The sequence below is a fragment of the Balaenoptera borealis genome (genome assembly GCF_965194805.1).
Source record: "Balaenoptera borealis genome assembly, chromosome: 4".
Classification (NCBI taxonomy): domain Eukaryota; kingdom Metazoa; phylum Chordata; class Mammalia; order Artiodactyla; family Balaenopteridae; genus Balaenoptera; species Balaenoptera borealis.
In genome coordinates, this window is record NC_138861.1 from 148,976,873 (window position 1) to 149,000,915 (window position 24,043).

At 47.4% G+C, this 24,043-nt stretch overlaps 2 protein-coding genes and 1 long non-coding RNA gene across 14 annotated transcripts in view; 1 reads left to right on the forward strand and 2 right to left on the reverse strand.

Annotated features, from left to right (window-relative positions):
- Positions 1–4,474, reverse strand: part of FAM193A (family with sequence similarity 193 member A) — a 173,593-nt gene extending 169,119 nt beyond the window's left edge. For all 3 annotated transcript variants that reach the window (XM_082390915.1, XM_082390914.1, XM_082390913.1), the window contains exon 1: positions 4,023–4,474. In XM_082390915.1, coding sequence (XP_082247041.1) covers positions 4,023–4,250 — 228 coding nt within the window. In that variant the 5' untranslated portion in view covers positions 4,251–4,474. The remainder of the gene's footprint in view (positions 1–4,022) is intronic.
- A 242-nt stretch (positions 4,475–4,716) lies between these two features.
- Positions 4,717–11,374, forward strand: LOC309628203. Of its 2 annotated transcripts, none has more exons than XR_014244241.1 (3): positions 4,717–5,567; positions 6,526–6,697; positions 11,106–11,374. It is a non-coding gene; the product is annotated as an uncharacterized lncRNA (long non-coding RNA). The 2 variants fall into 2 exon arrangements; XR_014244242.1 differs by having other exon boundaries at positions 6,529–6,697.
- A 5,552-nt stretch (positions 11,375–16,926) lies between these two features.
- The window catches only part of RNF4 (ring finger protein 4), a 42,352-nt gene continuing 35,235 nt past the window's right edge, over positions 16,927–24,043 (reverse strand). For 6 of the 9 annotated variants that reach the window (XM_082390956.1, XM_082390958.1, XM_082390954.1 and 3 more), the window contains exons 5-6: positions 20,451–20,606; positions 16,927–19,121 (exon numbers count right to left, since the gene is read on the reverse strand). In XM_082390956.1, the coding sequence (XP_082247082.1) occupies positions 18,839–19,121; positions 20,451–20,606 (439 nt within the window). In that variant the 3' untranslated portion in view covers positions 16,927–18,838. Of the gene's footprint in view, positions 19,122–19,692; positions 19,742–19,880; positions 19,917–20,450; positions 20,607–23,513; positions 23,708–24,043 lie in introns of those variants that run through there. The other 3 variants (XM_082390959.1, XM_082390960.1, XR_014244239.1) reach the window with 3 other exon arrangements.

The window sequence follows — 24,043 nt, forward strand, 5'->3', positions numbered from 1 at the left end:
GCAGCTTTACCCACTGTCAAACTTAGCTAAATCACGTAAGGTTCTAGATCTTTACTTCCTCAGGTCACTAAGGCAAATGTGCACTAGACAGAGTAATGACTAAACCTCATTTCGTCACGGCAGCTATTTCTACAACACAGGGAAGGCCTCTAAGTGCATCCCAGTATACCCCAAGATCCATAATCACACCATCTGACCTCAGGATACACTGTATGGTGGCCTTCAAACATTAATAACATCTCCTTCTTGCCACCTTTTCAGCAATGAAAGAGGATTTACGTTATTACAAATGCTCCCTACACTACATGTTTCTCTGACTTTAAAACTGTAATATCACTGTTTGAAATGTACTTTGATCCCTACCCCAAACAGCTTCCTTTTATAAACCTCTAACAGCATTACAGAAATAGCCCTAAATTCCCATTTGAGCCCTCCAAAAGTGTAAATTTTGTGTAATTTGATATCCCAACAGCTAATAACACGGATCAATTTCCACAATACAAAAATTTTGGTAAATAATATGTGTATGACTTAATTTTGCACACCGATTCAACTACAGAATTCTGATGGTATAAATATTTTTATTTTGTGTAAATACCTAAATGTTTAACTGTTAAAGACTGGGAAAAGCCAAAACCAGTTTTATTTGAAAAATTGTTGGTAATATCAGATTGTAAAAGTATCATTCACCTTTTTGCTCCATAAGTAATGTTCATTGTAGAAAAGTCTTAAAGCTTGAGGCATGTGCAAAAAGGAAAAAAGAAAGCCATCAGAACTTCCACCACGAAATATTTTGATGTGTATACCTTATCAGACTTTCCTATGCAAACATATATACACACAGACACTTTTTTTTTTTTTGGCCATGCCATGCGGCTTGCAGGATTTAGTTCCTGGACCAGAGATTGAACCCGGGCCCTCAGCAGTGAAAGCTTGGATTTCTAACCACTGGACCGCCAGGAAATCCCCACAAACACTGTTTTCTATTTTGTAAGCTTCTCTCTTTCTTAATACATCATGAACACTATGAAAATTACGTTTTAAAATAGAAATGCAAAAAAGTAAGATATTTTCATGATACCCGTCACCTACCAAGTTTTTATTCAGGGCTAACCCTTTACTGTCACATTAGAGCAGACCACCACACTAGGCTGTTAGAGCGGGACTTGTCCAAGACGCATGTCATCATTTTTACATCATCATTTCACAAGTGGGAAAGCTTCATCAATAACATCCTGCAGCAGAGCCCTATAAAGCAAGCCAGGCCAGCCTCCTGAAAACGACCATCAAGCACATGCACAGCACTGTGTGCCACTAGCCACTGTGTAAGCACCTTCCAGCCTCCATGCGTTTAATTCTTCCAACAACCCTAGGAGCCGGAAGCCATACCACCTAGAAAACCGGGGCGTGTGAGGCTGTGCCTGAGGGCACAGAACCTAACAAGTTTGTGCCCCCTGAGCTTTGTACACCAGAGTTTTGTTGTGGGCCGAAGACTCTATAAGCTATGTTTTCCTACTTATCCTACAGCCCTCATTTCTTTGTAGAAGCCACCTACATGCAAAAATGCCCTCTTCGCCTCAGAAGCCGCCTCTGATGAAGGTGGTCCTGGGTCTAACGCTCAGTGCTGTGCCCAGCACACTGGGCAGTGGGCCTAAGACCCCTCCTGAGAATCAAGACAGTCCTTCCACTCTTATTTCTCTTAGACACCTTCTGCCCCGGTGACCCAATATGAAATGGAAACATGCACCCCAAGAATCATAAGCCTCTCTGGGAAATGCAGGGCCAGTACCCATTCACCCTTACTTGTTGACAAACGCTGTCTTGGGTGCCTGTTCTGCTCTAGATAAGGTGTCCCAAAAAGCTCACCATCCGTAGGGTAACAATTCAGAGGTTTCAGAATTACATGAAGAATTTTTGTCATTGGCATCACCCTGTTACCATAAAGAGTATCTTTGACGCACTATTATTAAGACACTGTGAAGAAATTTTAAAACTAGAGACATAGCTTTAAAACTTTAAAATATAGTAAAAGAGAATGTTTTTAAAGGTTCAGGTCACAACTCAACAGTACATAAGTAAAATAATATTAATAATTCATTAATAAAATACAACCAGCATTTTATTAATGAAATTGAACGGAATAGAAAAGATCAAAAAGTATCAGAGTATTATTTTGTAAAACCTGCTGTGTGAGTGTGTGTGTGGTATATTTTATTGCTGATAGTGGGTCATGGTCAAAACTCTGGATTCATAAGTTTAACAGAAAACAGTCCTGTCAAAAATAATACTAGGTGTATGGTTATGTGAGTTCAAAAAATGTAATTAGAATAATAACTGAGGGCTTCCCTGGTGGCGCAGTGGTTGAGAATCCGCCTGCCAATGCAGGGAACACGGGTTCGAGCCCTGGTCCGGGAAGATCCCACATGCCGCGGAGCAACTCAGCCCGTGCGCCACAACTACTGAGCCTGTGCTCTAGAGCCCGTGTGCCACAACTACTGAAGCCCGCGCTCCTAGAGCCCGTGCTCCACAACGAGAGAAGCCACCGCAGTGAGAAGCCCGCGCACCGCAACGAAGAGTAGCCCCCGCTCTCAGCAACTAGAGAAAGCCCGCGCGCAGCAACGAAGACCCAACACTGCCAAAAGTAAATAAATAAAATAAATTATGAAAAAGAAATTAGAAAAAAAAGGATAAGTGAACGGTTATTTTAGCCAAATATTGCAAAGTAATGGAGAATTATTAAACCTGAAATAATGGTATGAAAGGCTAGTATAAGAATTTTTATTAAATCAATAAAAATGGGTGTATTTTACACCCAACTACAGCCAATATTATAAACACTTTTGTACAGAATTTGTTTAGGCAGATCTCCCAGCCCCCCCTCCCCAGCAGCAACAAACACTGCCCTTAAGTTACACTCCGTCGATGCAAATGCATAAGCCTCACCCTGGATCCCAAGAACTACACCTGTTTCGCTCTCCAGTGTACTGGAAAATGGCAACCTCCAGGGCTACAACCCAGCACCCAAAACAAATCTGACAACATAATGTAAAGGAAGCTCCAACTGCAGAGAACACTGTGTATTCGCATAATAGTATAAGCATCAGAGAGCCATGCCATATGCAATGATTTCTTATCTGCTCTCACTACACATCGTTTCCAACACAACATTTAGAATCCCGCATAAAACAATTTCTGTCTCGGAATTTGGCACACAAATAAATACTCCTGATGAGGCTTTTGTTGTTACTGTTGCAAATGTCTTTAAAACAACTTAATTTAACAGTCCTAACAACATAACTTTTGAAAAAACCCATTATCTTTCAGGAGACAATTGAATGAGTGGAAATGACTGCCAACTGCATACCCACGTACCAGTACTGTGTCTTGTAAAGTGCTGTGACCAAGAGCGGAATAAAAGTGGCAGCAATCCACAACTGGCAGAGGCAGTGTGTGCTAGCTGCCTTCAAAAGGAAAACAGAAAATATTACTACTCAAATTCCTTAAGGTCAAACCCTAAATATATACCTGAGTGACCAGACAACCAATTACCTCTAAAAACTTTTTAAAAGCAGGGGTGAAGAGCCAGGGCCGCCACCTCCGAAGACTGTCAGGTTATCTTTCAAATGACCGTTTTGGAGAAGAACAAGAAAACTTCTAGGAGGCACTTCCCGATGATCATTCGCCAGGCGTGGAGGAGGTGGGCACCGCGAGGGAAGCCCCGCTCGTCACCTGACTCACAATTATTCTGGAACTGCACCCGAATAACCTCAAGGACGACCTCGGCGCGGGGCAACACGGCACCAGCCCGGATCCGTGACAGCGCCGTGCAGGTGGGCAGGCGGCGCCGCGCTCGCGGGAGATGCGGCACCTGGCGCGCTGCAGCCCGGCCCGAGGCTCGGGGCGCGGGTCGCCGGCGCCTCCCACCCCGGCCCGCGGTCCTCGCCGGCCCCGCGGGAGGCTGTCAGGGCGCCCGCCGCCCGTGGCCCCCGCCCCGCGCCCGCCCCCGCCCCACCGCCGCTTACCTCAAAGTAGCCTCCGGGGGCGGCGCCGCCCGCGCCCGCGCCGAGGGGCCCGTTGGCCGCCGCCGCGCCGCCCGGGGCTGCCAGGCCCGTGGCCTGGGAGCCGCGCAGCGCCGCCGCCGGGCCGGCCTTGCCGCCGCCCGCGCCGCCGTTGCCACCGCCCGAACCGCCGCCGCCGCCCCGCTTGTTCTTCCGGCGCTTGGCCCCGCGCTTGGCGTCGGCCGGGCTCATGGCGGGCGGGTGGGCGGGCAGGGAGGGCGCGGAGCGGGCGCGGGGCCGCGGGCGGCGGCGGAGGGCGGGGAAGGCGGGGAAGCTGAGGCAGCGGCGGGGCGCTCCGGCCGGCCGCAGGCGGGGGGCGCTGCGCGGGGTCGCCTCCGGGCGGGGAGGGCCGGGCGGGCGGGAATTGCGGGGCGGCCGCTGGGCGGGAGCAACGGCGAGTCCACCGGGCCCGGCGCCGCCGCTGACCAGAGTTAGAGTCCAATATGGCGGACACAAGGGGAAAGGGATCCCAGTTTACGTCGGGGGAGGGGGAAGGAGCGGCGGGGAGGGGGAGGGGTGTGGGCGCCCTCCTCCCCCCGCCTTACTCCGCCCTCCCGAGCGCCGCTCCCCCCCTGCCGCGCCCTCCCCGCCCGCCGTTAACTTGCGCCGGCACGCAGGGCACGCCGGGAGCTGGAGTCCGCGCGCCCACTCTGCCGCTGGGGGCGTCCGGCGCGGGGACCACGATTCCCGTCAGGCCGCGCGCGACCGAGCGCCCGTACGCCGCGAGAGGCTGCGGCAGGGGAGCTGGATGCGGCGGTGACGTCACCCCGCGCTCTCACCGCTCGGCCCCACCCGCGCCGCGCGGCCTTCTGGGACCTGTAGTTGGGCGGAGTGGCCCGGCCAGCTCAGGGCCGCGTCGCCCGCGGTGGATGAACTACAAGGCTGGCGGCGAGGAGTTCCGCCTCTTTGACAGGCTCCCAGACGCCCCAGCGCCCCGCGCCCCCGCCACCGGGTCCGCAGGCCGGTCCGGTCCCTGGGATGCGCCGGGCGGGCAGCTTCGGCTCTGGCCCGCCAGGAAAGGCCCTGTGACCTTGGCCCGGCTCCGGGTTCGAATCCGCCTCCTCCACTGGCTGGCTCTGTGACCTTGGGCCGGGCCCTTCGCCCGTGTCCAGGTGACTCACTGGGACGAGAATGACCCTCCTCGTGGGCTAGGCGGTTCCGGAGGGCGCCTGGAAAGCGCTGGTCCGGGCCGCCGTCGGGTCGGGGACCGCCCTGGGCGCTGGGGTTGCCGCGAACCGGCGGACCTTGCCGTTAGCTTAGAACCCCTGGCCCGGAGGCGCCCTTCCCAGCTCGCCCTCTCCCTGAGGTCCCGTGCAGCCGTCGCCCGGCCTCCCGGTTCCTTCCGACGCTGCACGGTCCCAGGGCGGTCCAGCCCTGTCTCACGACCTCGCAATCACCCCACCGCACAGGCCACGAACCCCGTCAGACCCTCCCGGGCCTTCCAGTGGGGCCGCTCCGTCTGGACCCTCCTCCTTCCTGGGCCCCTTGCCCATCATCAGCAAGCCCCAGGTACAGTTTTGCCCTTAGACCCGGACCACGGGAGTCCCTCGCCTGCGTCCCACCCATCACAAACACCCAGACACAAAAGACATCTGTTCCCTTCTTTGGTTCCATGGCTGGTTACGGGACCGAGATGCAGAGGAGCTTGGTGCTAGGATGTATAGTACGAGGGCCTCCATTTGCCCTGTTGCCTGGGCTCCCCACCGTTAGCTCTGGGCCTGCCAGGTCTCACTGCCTGGCCGTTACCCTTGCCCCAGCTGCAGCCGCGGCCTTCTAATCCCCTGACCCGTTCTTCGCACCACAACCGGAATGAGCCAATGTGATCAAATTAGCCCTCTGTTTAAAGCCTTTCAGAGATTCCATGTTATGTAGGCAGAATAAGACCTCTCACCCCTCCTGGAGGGTCTTGAATGACCCTGCTGCTGAAGGTAGAGTTTGAGAGGGTGGGTGGGGTGCCTGCCTTAGCACCCCACTGGGTGGGCAATGTTTTGGGCTGCCCCCTTCCCCATACAGGCTGGGTCAGACACTCCCCACTCGCACAGCCCCTGTGCCTTCGCTTGTCAGAGCACATTGCGCTGGATTGGGGTTCTCGGTGCTCACCAGTATCCCCAGAGAAGTCAAGTCTTGGGCCGGGGGGAGCATGGGAGTGTCTGCGTCCTGCACCTCTGAACCCCAGCTCCTGCCAGGCAAGGGCTGGGCACACATCAATCCAGTATTTGCTGGATGAATGAATGACATAATAATGACCGTTTGTCAAGCAATTATGCACCAGCCACTCTGCCTCCTGCTATATCATCTCATCTAATCCACACAACCATTCTCGAGATAGGCACCATTAGCCCTATATTATGGATGAGAAACTAAAGTTCAAAGATGGTGAGGGATTTGCCCAAAGTCACCCAGATAGTCAGAGGCAGGGCCCAGATTCTAATTCAGATGTGGCTCAGGTGTGACTTTTGTGTTCCAGCAGAGCACAGGGTGATACAGGCAAGAGTCCTTCTGGCGCCTGGGGACAGGAGCAGCCTCTCTGGGGAGGTGAGCTGAACCAGAGCCAATCACCGTCAGAGCAAAGGACTTTCAGCAGTGCGAGACTCAAGCAGGGGGAAGCTCAGCATGTCCCTGGAACCAACAAAAGCAAGGTTGGGTTTTATTCTAAATAGAGCTGAGAGCCATGCAGGGTTTTGAGCAGGGACTGTCATGGTAGGATGTATGTTTCTGAGAAAACTCTGGCTGTTGTGTGGATGTCAGGGGAGCGAGACTGGAGGCTGGCGCAGCAGGTGGAGAGGGGTGCTCCTGGCAGACAGAAGTTACGAAGCAAAGGCATGAAGCAGTGGTTCTCAACCTTTGTTTTTCATTATCTCCCCGCTAAGGAAAAATTAAGATACTAAGGAGAAAATACTAAGGAATAAGATTTTGTCTGGTAGAGTTGAGCTTTGGGAGGGCCACAAACCACTGTAATATCTACGATTTGTTTCTCCTCTTAAGAATCAATTTTCACCCCCTTGAGAACCAATAGGAGATATATATATATATACATACACATATATATATACACACATATATATATAAATGTATATATATATATATAAAAAATAAGGAATTGGGTCACACAGTGATGGAGGCTGACAAGTCCCAAGACCTTCAGTCAGCAAGCTGGAAGCCCAGGAGAGCCAATGGTGTAGTCCAAGTCCAAGTCCAAAAGCCTGAGAGCCAGGAGGGCCAATGGAGTCGTTCTAGTCCAAAACCCAGCAGGTTTAAGACCCAGGAAGAGCTGATGTTTCAGTTTGAGTCCAAAAGGTAGGGAAAAAAATGATCAAGCTCAGAGGCACTCAGGCAACAGGAGTTGTCTTTTTGTTCTATCCAGGCCTTCAACTGATGGTATGAGTCCCACCCACAGGTGTGTTTTTTTGTTTTTTTTAATTATTTTTGGCTGCGTTGGGTCTTCGTTGCTGCGCACGGGCTTTCTCTAGTTGCAGCGAGTGGAGGCCACTCTTCCTTGCGGTGGCTTCTCTTGTTGCGGAGCACAGGCTCCAGGCGCGGCCTTCAGTAGTTGCGGCACGTGGGCTCAGTAGTTGCAGCGCACGGGCTTTGTTGCTCCTCAGCATGTGGGATCTTCCCGGACTCCCTGAACCCATGTCCCCTGCATTGGCAGGCAGATTCTTAACCACTGCACCACGAGGGAAGTTCCCCACCCACACTGAGAAGGGCAATTTGCTTTACTCAGTCTACCAATGCCAATGTTAATCTCATCGAGAAACACTCTCAAGACACATCCAGAATTATGTTTACCAAATGTCTGGGCACCCTAAGGCCCAGTCATGTTGACCTAAACTAACCATCACAAGGGAGAATGCAGGACATAGGGCCAGAAAGGTCTATGTATACTCTTAAAAGTAAAAGCAGTTCAGTCTGCCAGGAGTACAAGTGGTCACAGGGACTTGTGGGCAGTGACCTTGGAGAGGATTTAGGCATGGAGATGGCCACTCAAAGCACCCTCATGATCTGGAAGGCTCTTAGAACCACTTACAGGAAAAGGCGGCATATGTTGGATATTTTTGTAAAAGTCAAGTTTTATTACTTTCATGTGCAATAAATATTAACCAAGATATAAATATGTACTAGTAACACAAAACAATTTTATAAGAAAAATTAGATAAGTTCATAATCTCACAATTCATAACCAGGGAGCATTACATAATAATGAATCATTACCTAGAAAGCCTTTTCTAATTTCTGGCTTTATTAAGTCTGCAGAAAGAACAGTTGAGCACCTTTGCTCAAGCCATTTCCTTGCCCCAGGCAGAACTACGGCAGCAGGCTTCCACCCCCAAGGAGAGCATAGGGAATTCTCTGTAGAAACTATACAATGCAAGAGCAGCAATGGGCATATTAATGTTTGGGGATCCCAAAGAATCAGGCAGTTCTTGATGCTCACCCAGAATTGAAGCCCACAAGTCAAAAGCTCTGCCCACCTGGAGCTTCTAATCAGCTTTTAAACATGTCACTTGTAAACATGAAGGGAAAGTGAAAGATCACCAGTCATTTAAGAAATGGCTCAAGTGTGGATAGAAAAAATGTGTGTGCAGGGGGGCAGGCAAAGAAACTGTTAATGGAAGGAATCAAAAACTTCTTCAAAAACTGCTAATAGCCTCAGAGATGTTTAAGAAAGGAGTCTTGAAAATTAAAAATATAGCCAAAATTGTAAAAGAAATTCAATAGAAGGGCTGCAAGATAAAGGAAATTATTCAGAAAGCAGAACAAAAAGACACAGAAAATCAGAGAGAAATGAGACTTAAAATCTCAATCCAGGCAGTCCAGCAACTTTCCAATAAGAATTCTAGGGGAAAAAATGAAGGGAAATAACTTTTGAAAGAAATAATACAGGGACTTCCTTGGTGGCTCAGTGGTTAAGAATCCACCTGTCAATGCAGGGGACACGGGTTCGAGCCCTGGTCCGGGAAGATCCCACATGCCGCGGAGCAACTGTGCCTGTGCGCCACAACTACTGAGCCTGCGCTCTAGAGCCCGTGAGCCACAACTACTGAGCCCGTGCGCCGCAACTACTGAAGCCCATGTGCCTAGAGCCCATGCCTCACAACGAGAAGCCACCGCAATGAGAAGCCTGCGCACCGCAATGAAGAGTAGCCCCTGCTCGCCACAACTAGAGAAAGCCTGCACGCAGCAGCGAAGACCCAACGCAGTGAAAAATAAAGAAAAATTTTTAAAAAGAAATAATACAATTTACCAGAAGTAAGGACTTGAATGTCCAGATTGAAAGAGCCCACCAAGGAAAGTGGTTAACTGTAGAAAACCAGAGATGAAAAAAAAAAACAGCCTAAAATGCTCAGGAAGAAAAACAGAAGTCACATTAAAAAAAAAAAAAAGGCAGGAAAAAAGAACCTCACTAAATGTCTTAACAGTAACATTCGAAGCTAAATAGTGGAGCAGTGCCTTCAAAATTCTGAAAGAAAATCAGATATACAATAGAATTGTGTAGCCATCCAAACTGTCAATCATGTATGGAGACAAAAAACAATTTTGGACAAACTATATTTTTCAGACTGCAACATAGTAAAAAACCCTACAATACCAGTAGGTCTGTTTCTCACATACGGCCTAAGGCTGTTAAGTGTCTCTCCTCCACCTTTTAGCTGAGATGAGGACTAACCAGGGACAGGTGCTCCAGTGCTCAGTGGGAAGCCCTAATAGTATCCTAAAGGTGGAAGTGAGCCAGTGGTGAACAGAACCTTTCCAAACTGCAGTACCGCCCTGACGTAGCTTAGTGCACGGCCAGATGAAGGTGAGGATCACCTGCTCCATTCGCCTAGCAGAGGAAAATAGCATCTGCAGCCTCTATGATTTTTTTTTTTTTTTTTAGCTGCACTGGGTCTTCTTTGCTGTGTGTGGGCTTTCTCTAGTTGTGGTCAGCGGGGGCTACTCTTCTTTGTGGTGCACAGCTTCTCATTGCGGTGGTTTCTCTTGTTGCAGACCATGGGCTCTAGGTGTGCGGGCTTCGTAGTTGTGGCTCATGGGCTCTAGAGTGCAGGCTCAGTAGTTGTGGTGCACAGGCTTAGTTGCTGTGCGGCATGTGGGATCTTCCTGGACAAGGGCTCGAACCCATGTCCTGCCTGCATTGGCAGGCGGATTCTTAACCACTGGACCACCAGGGAAGTCCCCGATTTTTTTTTCTTATGCACAAGTTCAGCTTTCAATTAAAAATTTCTAGGCATATCAAGGCACATGGCCATTTTACTGAAAATAAAAAGACAAAAGACTACAAAAACTCATAGGTGAGTCACATATTGGAGTTGGTAGGCAAAGACTATACAATAACTATAATTAATATGTTCAAGAAAATAGAGGAAAAGGTATAAAAAAGATGAAAAAATTGAGAATTGTGATCTATAAGGAAATTAACTAGAACTGAAAAAGTAACTGAAATTGACTTCAATAGATTAATAGCAAACTAGACACAGTACAAGAGAGGATTAATGAGTTAGAATTCATATAAAACAGTTAGTTAGCACAGAGAGAAAAAAAACAACTGATAAAACAGAAAAGAGAATAAAAAATACATGAGACACAGTTGAAAGTTTAACATGTGTAACTGGTGTCCCAAAAGACAAGAAGAGAGAATGCCACAGAAGCAGATTCTCCACAATTGGTGAGATATTCACCCAGTTTCAAAAATCTCTGTGAACCCCAAGCAGAATAAGAACAAGCAAAACCACACCTGAGCACATCATTACTAAACTGCTGAAAACAAAGAAAAAACTCAGCCAAAGAAAATAGTCACATATCTTCAAAGGTATGTGACAGATGACTGCAACAGAAATGAAGCTAGGAAACAATAGGATGACAAAGAGTAATTGGGGAAAAAAAACTGTCAACTTATAATTTTTAAAAATTGTAATGTATTTAACACAATATATTCAAAATATCATGACCAAAACATGTAACCAATATAAAATTACTAACAACATATCTTAATACTCTTTTTTTTTTATACTAAGTCTTCGGAACTCTGTGTGTGTTTTATACTTGCAGCCTCTCTACACTTGGATTCATCGTGTTTCAAGTACTCAGCAGCCACATGTGGCTCATGGCAACCATATTAGACAGCAACCTGTAATTTTTTACTCAGAAACAAAAATATCATGCAAGAATGAAGGTAAAATAATGGCATTTTCAGATTAACAAAAATAGAATTTATTGCCAGCAGGAATTCACTAAAAGAAACACTAAAGGAAATTCTATGGGCAGTAGGAAAATTATTCCAGATTGAAATGGAGGAATAAAGACCAAAGACATACAAATGGTGTATATATATATATATGCATATATATATGACTTTATATATAGATATATGAATGATAATAGTATGCTAGTATTTTTTTCATTTAAAAAATTATGGTAAAATAATACAAAATTTACCATTGTAATCCTTTTCAAGTGTACAATTCAGTGGCATACCTACATTCACAATGCTGTACAACCACCACCATTATCCACTTCCAGAATGTTCCACCATCCCAAACAGAAAGTCTGTACCCATGAAATAACAACCCCAGGCCCTGGTAACCTCTACTCTACTGTCTCTATGAATTTGCCTATTCTAGATACATCATGTAAGTAGAATCATACAGTATTTGTACTTTTGTGTCTAGCTTATTTCACTTAGCATAATGTTATCGTGGTTCATCCATGTTGTAAGTATGTATCAGAATTTCATTCTTCAGGCTGAGTAATATTCCATTGTATGGATATACCACACTTTATCCATTCATCTGTTGATGGACATTTGGGTTGTTTCTACCTTTTGGCTGTTGTGAATAATGTTGCTATGAACATTGGTATACAAATACCTGAGTCCCAAGTATCTGAGTCAATTCTTTTGGGTATCTATCTGGGAGAGAAATTGTTGGAACACATGGTAATTCTGTGTTTAACTTTTTGAGGAGCCACCAAACTGTTTTCTAGATCAGCTTCATCATTTTATATTTCTACCAGTAATGCACAAGCGTTCTAATTTCTGCACATCCTCACCAACACTTATTTTCTGTGTTTCTGATAATAGCCAGTGCGTGTAAAGTGGTATCTGTGGTTTTGATATACATTTCACTCATGACTAATGATGCTGCGTTCCTTTCATGCACTTACTGGTTATCTGTATGTCTTCTCTGGAGAAATATCTATTTCAGTCCTTTGCCAATTTTTAAATTGGGCTGATTTTTTGTTCTTGTTGAGTTGTAGGAGCACTTTATATATTCTGGTTATTAGGCCCTTATCAAATAGATGACTTGCAAATATTTCCTCCCATTCTGTGGGTTGTCTTTTCACTCTCCTGATAGTATCCTTTGATGCACAAAAGTTTTTAATTTTAATGAAGTCAAATTAATTTTTCCTTTTGTTGCCTGTGTTTTTGGTGTTATATATAAGAAAACTTTGCTAAATCCAAAGTCATGAATATTTGCCTTCATGTTTTTTTCTAAGAATTTTATAGTTTTAGCTCTTAAATCTAGGTCTGTGATCCATTTCTTCATTAATTTTTATATACTGTTTAAAGACCCAACTTCATTCTTTTTTTTTAAATTAATTAATTAATTAATTTATTTTTGGCTGTGTTGGGTCTTCGTTTCTATGCGAGGGCTTTCTCTAGTTGCGGCAAGCGGGGGCCACTCTTCATCGCAGTGCGCAGGCCTCTCACTATCACGGCCTCTCTTGTTGTGGAGCACAGGCTCCAGACGTGCAGGCTCAGTAGTTGTGGCTCACGGGCCCAGTTGCTCCGTGGCATGTGGGATCTTCCCAGACCAGGGCTCGAACCCGTGTCCCCTGCATTGGCAGGCAGATTCTCAACCACTGCGCCACCAGGGAAGCCCCACCAACTTCATTCTTATGCACGTGAATATCCAATTTTCCAAGCACCATTTGTTGGAGAGACCTTTCTTTCTCCATTGAATGGTCTTGAAATCCTTGTGAAAATCATTTGGCCATAAAAGTGAGGATTCATTTCTGGGCTCTCAATCCTACTCCATTGGTCTGTATGTCTGTCCCTAAGTCAGCACCACATTGTTTTGATTCCTGTACCTTTATAATGTTTTCAAATTGGGAAGTGAGTCTTCCAACTTCTTTTTCAAGATTGTTTTAGCTATCCTGGGTCCTTTAAAATTCCATACAAATTTCTATTAAAATTGACATTGGGCTTTGGTAGGGACTGCACTGATTCTATACTATATTGCTTTGGGTACTATTGCGATCTTAATACTGTCTTCCAACCCACAAGCATGGGATGCCTATTTATTTAGGTTTGCTTCCTTCAGCAATGTTTTGTAGGGATGCATATGTCTGTGTACAAATTTTGCACCTACTTCGTTAAATTTACTCCTAAGTATTTTATTCTTTTTGACGCTATTGAAAATGGAATTTTCTTTATTTCCCTTTCAGATCGTTGATAGTGTATAGAAATACAACTGATTTGTGAATTTATACCCCACAACTTTGCTGAATTTGTACTGTAACTGTGCGCTAGCTTTGGGTTTAGTTTGGTTTTTTTTCAGTTCCTTAAGGCATACAGTTATTGATTTGATCTTCTAATGTAGACATTTATAGCTATGGCTATCCCCCTGAGCACTGGTTTCACTGCATCCCATGTTTTGGTATGCTGTGTTCTCATTTTCATTCTTCTCAAAGTATTTTCTAATTTCCTTTGTGATTTCTTCTTTGAACCACTGGTCATTTAAAAGTGTGTTGTTTAATGTCCACATATTTGTGGGTTCTCCTAAATGTTCATTCCCTATAACCCAGTAATTTCACACTTAAGTATATGTCCAGCAGGTATGTGAGCAAAACTGCACCAAAAGAGATATACAGAATGTTCACATTTGGCTACTAATAGCAAAAAACATAAATTAATGAAAGAATGGATAAACTGAAGCATATTCATCTAATGAAATACTATACAGTAAGGAAAATGAACTACACAACGTGAATCTCACAAATATAATATTGGGCAACAGAGGCCACCCCCCCCTCCTCCACAAAATACACATTGAGTGATTCCATCAATTTATTTATTTTTTAATTTGGCCACACCATGCGGTATGCAGGATCTTAGTTCCCCGACCAGGGATTGAACCTGTGCCCCCTGCAGTGGAAGCGCAGAGTGAGTCTTAACCACTGGACCACCAGGAAGTCCCCAATTCCATCTGTTTGAAGTGCAAAGAATAGGCAAAAGTAAAGTACGTGATTAGGAGTGTGTGTTTTGGTAATTAAACTATAATTATAGTTAAAGGAGTGATGTTCATAAAAGTCAGAATAGCGATTACCTTGGAGGAAAAGGCAGACTGTACTGACCAGGAGGGAGGACAAGAAGGGGCTTCTAAGGTGTTGGTAATAGTTTATTGTTGCCGTTGGTTGTTTCACAGGCCTTTGCTTTATGGTAATTCACTGAACTGTACTTTTGAAGTAATTCAGTGAGGTGTGCTTTTTGTGTGGTATATTTCACAGTATAAAAGATAAATAAATATAGTGGCCTTGAGTTGGTAACTAAGCCTTAAACACCTCATAAAAGCAAGGGTAAATACCTTCTGGAGGAACCCACCTTCAATTCAGGTCTCAAAGAGTTTTCAGATAGTTACCAAGTTACCTGGGTTCAAAGTAAGGGAGAAAAAAGTTTACAAAACACACAAAGAAAGAAGTCATCATTAGTGAGAGCCAGCCGGAATATAAGGCCTCAGAATTAGACCCACAGAGACTCTGGGTACTGGAATTAACATAAATAGAATATGAAACAGACAAATCTCTAAAACTGATTAAAAGGGAAAGCATAAATTAGTATTAATGATAAAAAGATGCTGCAGAGACAAATTAGCTTACAAGAGAATATTCTGAACTTTATACCAAAGACTTGTAAAGAGATGAAATACACAAATTCCCAGAAACCTGTAACTTAACTGACTTAAATGTGAATAATTCCCAAACATTAAAAAATCAAATCAGTATTTTAAAATCTTTCCTTAATAAAAATAATAGCCCAGAAATTTTATTGCTGAGTTCTAGTAAACATTCAAGGAACAAATAATTCGAATCCAGGGTATAGAGACAATTCTCCTTAGTCTCACTGTAGGGAACTTACTTACTTTGAAACCAAAACCTGACAAAGACAGTGTAAGAAAATGATAGGTCAATATAACTCATGAACATGGATATATAGAAACCCTAAACCAAATATTGGCAAAACAAAGTAAGAAATGTGTAAGATAAAATATCATGAACAAAGTCCATTTACCCATGAAATATGCTGGTGTGCACTGAAAAAGAATCACTGTGATACACTACATTAACTGATCTAAATGGGGAAAATCCTGTCTCAGTAGAAGTAGAAAAAGAACCAATAAGGTGATACATCCATTGTGACAAAATAAAGCAGAAATAAAATACAAACTCCTATCTCGTGGTTGGAAAAGGAACCTCCATTACCTGTTATCAAACAAGTTCATAAAGAAAAAGAAAGTTCCAAGAATTAGAAAGAACATTTCATTGCAGATGATACGGTTGTGAACGTAGAGAATTTAACAGAATCCAGATTCTTAATTAGAATGAGACTTTGGCAAGAATGCTTACACAACTAATCTACAAAACCAATTAAATTTCCATATGGCAACAACAAAAAAAGGTAGTTAAGACGCCACTTAAGTTTCAAAATTAAGAAACCTAGAAACAAGCCCCTTCTGCAGCCAGCTTTGGGGGACACCCTCTGCCAGTGCATGCCTGTGGCACACACTCCCCGCCCTTCCATGGGACTCTCCTCTCCTCCCTGGGCTTGCCGAGGATGGAGGCCTCACCTGGCTCCTGGCTTCAGGACACTGCTGGTCTAGGGTGGCCACCAAGGAAGTGTCTGGTCCATCACACCCTCAGGTCTCGGGAGGCCTGTACACTGGGAGGGCACCAGGCCTGGGATCTGCACTCAAGGACCCTTTCCTCTTCTCTTTACCTAGACAAGTCTCAGACCTTGAGGAGCACAGCTGAGCATCCCTTCCTGTTCTCTTGGACTCCTGTACCTCACCTTTGCCAGTTTTATTTTCCATTGGCCTGGGGAACTGTCTCCCTCGATGATGTACAGCCTAGCAGGGCAGGGATGCAGCTGGGTTTCTCAATACCCACCAAAGCCAAGGGTGGTACCAGGAGCATGGCAAATGTGCAATAAGCATTTGAATAACTTTTGTCTCTGGTGGTCTCCAACAGAAGGCAGGCAGGCCTCTGAAGTTTAGCACCTCTGTGCCCCCACGCACCCAGCACATTAGCCTGTTCTCTCTCTGGGGACCATTTGACAGGAATGGAGAAGAGCAGGCAGGCAAAGGCCAGCTTTGCCATCGCTTACTCTCTGGGAAGTAAGCCAAGCCCATGCTGTCTTTTCAGCTTTCCCCGCACAGCTTGCCTGGGGCTCTAACAGGCACGCCGTGCACTCCTGGGCCCCCACTCCCACGCGGAGGGCGAACTGTATACAGCGGTTGGGGCAGGTGCGCTGCACTGCCAGGACCCCAGGTCAGTCCGAGTCCACACTGCTCAGAGCTCCTCTCCTGAGCTGGCTCTGGCCAGACTGAGCAGACAGCCCGCAGCCAACCTCACTTCTTCAGGCCTGAGGTTAAGATGCTGCTCGTTTAGGGATTCCAGGGCCTGGACTTGTGGTTCTGCTCCAAGAATGACGTCTTACCTGCTGGCTTCTGGGTCAGTAGATGACCAAGCAACTTTCTGGCACACATACTGTCGCAAAATACACCAAACATGAGGCAGACAGGAATCACACACCTTGGGCAAGGGTGGGGGGTGATATTGATCCAAAAGAGCAAATGAATGCACAAACGAGATACCTGGTTCAAATTGATGGTTTATTTCCACCTGTAACACTAGCAGAGGAGTCCAAAACAGACTGACATACATGGATATAGTTTAAACGTAACAAAGAAAGATTTGAACTATGTACACGGAGGGAGGGAAAGGATTTTTCGTATCAACCTTTTCCTGTTTTGCAACTTCTGAATAGTAGAAACTAAACGTTTTTTTCCAACTTAAGTTAGTATGAAGGAATACAACTTTTATGATCAACCATTTGTCCTTAAGCATAAAACGTAAGAAATTTTGGCTGCACGGTTGTCTTGGCTCCTGAAGTCTGGGTATTGTTAGAACATAAAGAAAGAGCATTCCATGAAGCCCAGAAGGAACTCAATGGCAATGACGTCCAATCGAAGGGCAGACACGCTGCACAGCACGCAGATGAGAACTGATGTCCTGCCCTCCTCGACTCCAAGTAGAAAACAGTACTTTCATCAAACGAACTGGAAGTGAGCCAAACAGTTAAAAAGTCAGAATGAAGAATGAAACAATTTCCTTTTCACACAGAGGAGGGATACTCCTTCAGCCCCATTTAAAGTGAATTCTGTGCTGAGTCCCTGCTCCTCCAGAAGGAGAAACTGAAGGTCAGTTATTGCTAGCAAAGCCAGAGGCGGCCCCTTTTCCACCTCGAAGATGTTTCACACGAAAAGGCTGTTGGTTTGGCTTGAAGGCCTCGGAGGAAGGAGGGGTACAGAGGTGGAGGCAAGCCCTGTGCAGCGGGGGGCAGCTCAGGTCAGCTCGGGCCACCTTCCGCCTCCTTGAGACCAGAGGCTTTTACCCACGTGGAGTCGAGCAGAGGGTGTTATCTGGGCCCCTGGCGGGGAGAGGCCACCGTACTTTGCCAACCAAAACCTAAGGAGCAATCAAAGCCCGAAGGATCAAAGCCCAGTGGCCAGAAGAGCAGCTTCGGAAATGGATGTCAGTTGCAGGGGTGGGGTTGCCCAGCTCAAGTCTGGAGAGCCGAGGTCTTTTAAACGCAGGTCGGCTGTGACTTGGGCAACAGCATGGACACGGGCGGCTAATAAGGCCACAATTACTGCCACCACCGCCCAGGGTCTATGCTTGAGTAGACATTAGGCAGTGGGAACTGAGGACCGGAGGGCACGTGGTAAACACAAGATGGATTTTTATCAGAAAAGAGAGAGGATACTCGACGACGTGCCTGCCCCATTGACCTTGCACGGCCTGCGCCAGGTGAACTCGGGCATGGGTGAAGTTCCTGAGAACAGGTGGTGAACCAGACGGGGCAAGACAGGCACTGCTCCGTAGGCGACATGAGGCCTCTGAAGGACACTAATAGTGCTACATCTCCTGGGCTGCTGAAAAGTAGGCAAAGAACAGGCTTTATTGCACATTTCGTTCTTAGAAGACTGGGGATTGCCCTGCAGAGGTCCTTGTGATCTGCAGGAACCCGACATCAATGCAGGCAGAATCACGGGTGACCTTTGAAACTCAAAGGGAAGAAGAAAAAGTCCAGCGGTTGGTCTTTCCGGGGCCATGCTTGCACCTGGGATCCTCAGGCCAGATGGACCTTGTCTGGCTTGGTCACTGTGGTGGGCAGATGCCTGGGAGGAGGTAGCGTGCCCAGGAGAGCTGGGCGGACCTGTTTGCTCTCCGACCGGGGCCAGCCCTCGACACACTGCCAGTAGGAAGCTGGGACAAACTTTCCAAATGGGGAAAACTTCTTGGCAAACGTGCAGGTTCCGGAAAGAGGCTGGAACCACGATTCTCAACTCCAATGTGCCTGACTCCCTCTCTCCTACGCTGGAACCAGACTACCTGGAGAAGCAGATGTAGACCCTGGCCTGGGGGGCCCTGGGTCCAGCTCCTCAGCATCAAACTAGAGGTAACAAAGGGCTCAAAGACGGGGTTGGAAACAAGAGAGCAGTTTACTTTACAGACGTTGATTCTGAAATAGTCTTTCTGAGCTCAAGAAAGTGGCGGCAGATAGCCCACGTGAGGCCATAGAGAACCCAGCCAGGCTCTGTCTGTCCATCCGTCTCTCCTGAGCAGCTCAACACTTCATATATAAATGGGGTGGTACCGTTTGTGGTTGATCTTTTTCCTGCAAGTTGGGCAAGTGTTAGCATTCTTAAGGGAATCACGGAGGCACTGGCTACAGAAGACGTGGCCACATTCTGTAGAAACAATGAGACGTCCATTCTGCACAATCTAGAAAACATAAAACAGGCTTCACGTCTGGCCTTGCACCAGAGCAGCGGGACCCCCAGAGAATCCACTGCCGCCCATGTCTACGGTGCCGAGTGCGAGGAGGGGGCCCAGGGCTGCAGCAGGAGAAGCAGGGGGGCGGCCTGGGGAACTGAGGACACTGCCCTGCAGGCTCAGGCGAGGACGAGCGGCGCCTCTGAGGCCGGGGGCAGGGGCAGCAGCCGGTCTCCGGCAGCGGCAGCCCAAGGGGGTCTGACGAGCCCCCCGGCACCCAGTGGGGCAGTGCCCTAGGGCCTGGGGCCACACTGAGCACTAGTAGCTTCCAATTAGGCCAGGTGGGGAACACACAGGACTGATGCACTTGCACAGGGCAGCCCAGAGTTCAAGACCGTAGGACCCAAGAAGATGGCACCCTCCCCCTTCACAGAGGTGTGCCAAGCCATGTGCCAACCCAAGCGTGACTGCAAAACAGAGGCAGCAAAGCCCACCCAGTGAGGAGTGCTCTCTCATCTAATTCTTTCACTGAAGCAGTTTGAAAACCAGAACCAGGGAAGACACAGCTAAGTTTGCTTACCTCCGAGTACCCGTCCATGCAGATGGGACAACTGACAGTACCAGAGGGCCTAAAATCACAGTGCTCATGTCAGTTCCTCAGCAAGCGCAAACATCAATTACTCTTAAGTGGCTTCACGTAAGCAGCCCACATCCCCTTACAAGAGCCTCCACTGACCCTGCCTTAGCACAGGCACCCAGGACTCTTACAAGATGGCCGGCTGTCCCGATGCGGGGTGGGGGAGGCTATGAGAAAGGGGAGGAAAGAGATGGGGGCAAGAGAAGGCGCAGGCAACTGGAGTCGCCCTGTCCCCGCCCCGCATCTCTGGCCTACGCTCGCTCCCTCAGAGCCCCCTTCCAGCCTCCCTGTCCGGGGCAGGGGCTGTACCTAGCACCCCCTCCTCCAAGCACTCCTGTTGCGGAAGGCTGGGGGCCGCTGGGTCTGTTCTCCACCCCAGGTGGTGGGGGTTTGCCTCCAGCCTGGAGCTATTCACACCCGCCCAGCCGGTGCCTGGCACACCCTGGTCACAGTGGGAACAGCTGAGCCCAGCTCCAGGTTCACCTGCCACCCAGATGCTACAACGAGCCCTTCTTGAGCCCAGGGCTGAAGGTCCAGTATGTCTAATACCCTGCTTCCTGCCCCAACCTCTCCACTGAAATATGGAGAGGAAGGAAGAGGATCCTCACTCCAGGGACGATGGGGTCCCACGGATCCAGAAGCTTCCCGGCAGAGAGCCTGTCCCCAGCACGGCGGCAGCAGAGCAGCGGGCACGCTGGTACCTGAGTCCGGTAGCGGCCTCCTCCCGGGCGTTCCTGGGGGTGTGGGTGGTCACATACACGTCCCTGTCCCTGGGCAGCTCCTCGTCATCACTGCTTAGCACACAGCTATCGGCGTGCTCCTGCCGCAGCCTCCTGGCATTCCTCCTTGGCCGCCTCCTTTCTGAGATGTGAGCCCATGTTCAGGGCAGGGCCTCCCAGTCCCACCACCCTCACCACCCGCCCTCCTTTGTGCCTGGGAAAGGCCAGTCCCAGCTGCACGGAGACCACCCTCCCGTCTTCCCAAGAGAAGCCCCCACCCCTGCTGCGTGCAGATGCCCAGGGGGCGTCTCCTCAGCAGGAAGGGGACTGACTGCAGGCGTGAGCAGGGCACCATCCTGGGCGTGTTCCCGCACCTACAGAGCTGGCAAGGCCCGAGGCCCTGCCCCAGCACCCTCGTCAGTCCTCTACCCAAACCCAAGGAAGGAGAAGAAACCACTCACCTTCAACAATCTTTGAAAAAGGAGAAAAACAAGAGAGAAATACACAATTAATTTGACATAAAATATTCTGTATTCTTTTAAACTTTTAAACAATAAAATTGAAGCATGTGTTTCAAATGCAAAATCCTCGGGAGCAGCAAAGCCTCCCAGCAGCTGACACACTGCGCCCCAGCCCACAGGTGTTTAGTGAGTCTCTGGGAGCTGCGTGACCTGGGGAAGTTCCATACCCTCAGGAACTGCCAACTTCCTCTTCTGAAAAACAGAGGCACGAGTGCTCACAGCGCCCCCTCGCTGCTGTGAGAACTAAGTGAGATCACAACGATGCCACGGGGCACCAGGGGCCTGAAGCCCACCACCAGCTCCACACGTTCTCCTTGTCTTCACTGCATGTGGCCTACTGCCGGAGACGGAGCCTTTACTGGCAGAAGGGTTTGCAGTGCTTAATCCTTTATTAAAAATAATTAAACAGCCAAAATAGGCCATGCAGGGACTACAGAGAGTAGCATACACCAAGGACTGAGATCAATCCAATCCTGTGTTCGAGGCCTACAGAGCGAGCTAGCGAGAACTTGTCAAGCCCATCGCCTGACCACAGGCACACCTGTGCTTTGTTTTACTGCGCTTCACAGATACCGCGTTTCTTACAAATTAAAGGTTTGTGGCAACCCTGTGTCAAGCAAGTCTATTGGTACCATTTTTCCAACATCATTTGCTCACTTCATGTCTGTGTCACTTTTCAGTAATTCTCACAATATGTCAAACTTTTTCATTATTATTATATTCGTTATGGCAATATGTGATCGGTGATTTCTGATGTTACTACTGTAATTGTTTTGGGGCACCATGAACCTCACCCATACAAGGCGATGAACTTAACTGATAAATGTGTGTCTGACTGCTCCACAGAACAACTGTTCCATGACTCCCTCCCGCTTTTCGAGCCTCCCTACTCCCTACACACAACAATATTGAAATTAGGCCAATTAATTATCCTACAATAGGGACTTCCCTGGTGGTCTAGTGGTTGGGACTCTGCACTCCCAAAGCAGGGGGCCCGGGTTCAATCCCTGGTCAGGGAACTAAAGCCTGCATGCCTCAACTAAAACAGCCCGCGTGCCGCAACTAAGACCCAGCACAGCCAAATAAATAAATGAATAAATAAATAAATATTAAAAAAATACATATCCTACAATAACCTCTAAGTCTTCAAATGAAAGGAAGAGCTGCACATGGCTCACTTTAAATCAAAACCTAGAAATGATTAAGGTTAGTGAGGAAGGCAAGTCAAAAGCTGAGACAGGCCTAGAGCTAGGCCTCTTGCGCCAGTTAGCCAAGTCGTGAATGCAAAGGAAAAGCTCTTGAAGGAAATTAAAAGTGCTACTCCAGTAAGCACACAATGATAAGAAAGTGTAACAGCCTTATTGCCGATGTGTAGAAAGTCTGAGTGGTCTGGATAGAAGATCAAACCAGCCACAACATTCTCTTAAGCTGAAGCCTAATCCAGAGCAAGGCCCTAACTCTCTTCAATTCTATGAAGGCTGAGAGAGGTGAGGAAGCTGCAGAAGAAAAGTGTGAAGCCAGCAGAGGTTGGTTCATGAGGCTGAAGGAAAGAAGCCATCTCCATGACATCATATTGCAAAGGTAAGGCAGCAAGTGCCGGTGTAGAAGCTGCAGCAAGTTATCCAAAAGATCCAGCTAAGATCATTAATGAAGGTGGCTACACTAAACAACAGATTTTCAATGTAGAAAACAGCCTCTACTGGATGAAGATACCATCTAGGACTTGCATAGCTAGAGAGAAGAAGTCAGTGCCTGGCTTCAAAGCTTCAAAGGACAGGCCGACTCTCTCCTTAGCTGATGACTTTAGGTTGAGGCCAGTGCTCCTTTACCATTCCAAAAGTCCTAGGGCCCTTAAGAATGGCGCTAAATCTGCTCTGCCTGTGCTCTACAAATGAAACAACAAAGCCTGAATGACAGCACATCGGTTTACAAAATCGTTTACTGAATATTTTAAACTACTGAGACTGCTCAGAAAAAAAGACTCCTTTCACAATATTCCTGCTCACTGACGGTGCACCTGGTCAGCCAAGAGCTCAGATGGAGACGGACAGTGGGATGAATGTTGTCGTCTTGCCTGCTGACACAGCATCCGTCCTGCAGCTCAGGGATCGAGGAGTCATTTCAACTTGCAAGTCTTATCATGTAAGAAATATATTTCCTAAGGATAGCTGCCATAGACAGTAATTTCTCTCATGGATCCAGGCAAAGTAAACTAAAAACCTTCTGGAAGGGGTTCACCATTCTAGATGCCATTAAGAACATTTGTGATTTCATGGGTGAGGAATTTGGAAGAAGTTGATTCCAACCCTATCGGATGACTTTGAGGGATTCAAGACTTCAGTGGAGGAAGGAACTGCATATGTGGTGGAAAAAGCAAGAGAACTAGAATTAGAAGTGGAGCCTGAAGATGTGACTGAACTGCTGTAATCTCACAGTAAAACTTGAACAGATGAGGAGCTGCTTCGTACCGATGAGAAAGTGGTTTCTTGAGATGGAAGCTACTCCTGGTGAAGATGCTGTGAAGATTGTTGAAATAACAAAAAAGAATTAGAGTATTACATAACCTTAGTTGATAAAGCAGCAGCAGGGTTTGAAAGAAATTCTACTATGGGTAAAATGCTGTCAAACAGCATTGCTGCTACAGAGAAACTGTTCATGAAAGGAAGAGTCAATTAATACAGCAAACTTCATCGCTGTCTTACTTTAAGAAATTCCGGGCTTCCCTGGTGGCGCAGTGGTTGAGAGTCTGCCTGCTAATGCAGGGGACACGGGTTCGGGCCCTGGTCTGGGAGGATCCCACATGCGGCGGAGCGACTGGGCCCGTGAGCCACAGCTGCTGAGCCTGCGCGTCTGGAGCCTGTGCTCCGCAACGGGAGAGGCCGCGATAGTGAGAGGCCCGCGCACCCCGATGAAGAGTGGCCCCCGCTTGCCGCAACTAGAGAGAACCCTAGCACAGAAACGAAGACCCAACGTAGCAATCAATCAATAAATAAATCTTAAAAAAAAAAAAAAAAAAAAAAGACTGTAGCAAAAACAAAATAATTGTTAAAATGA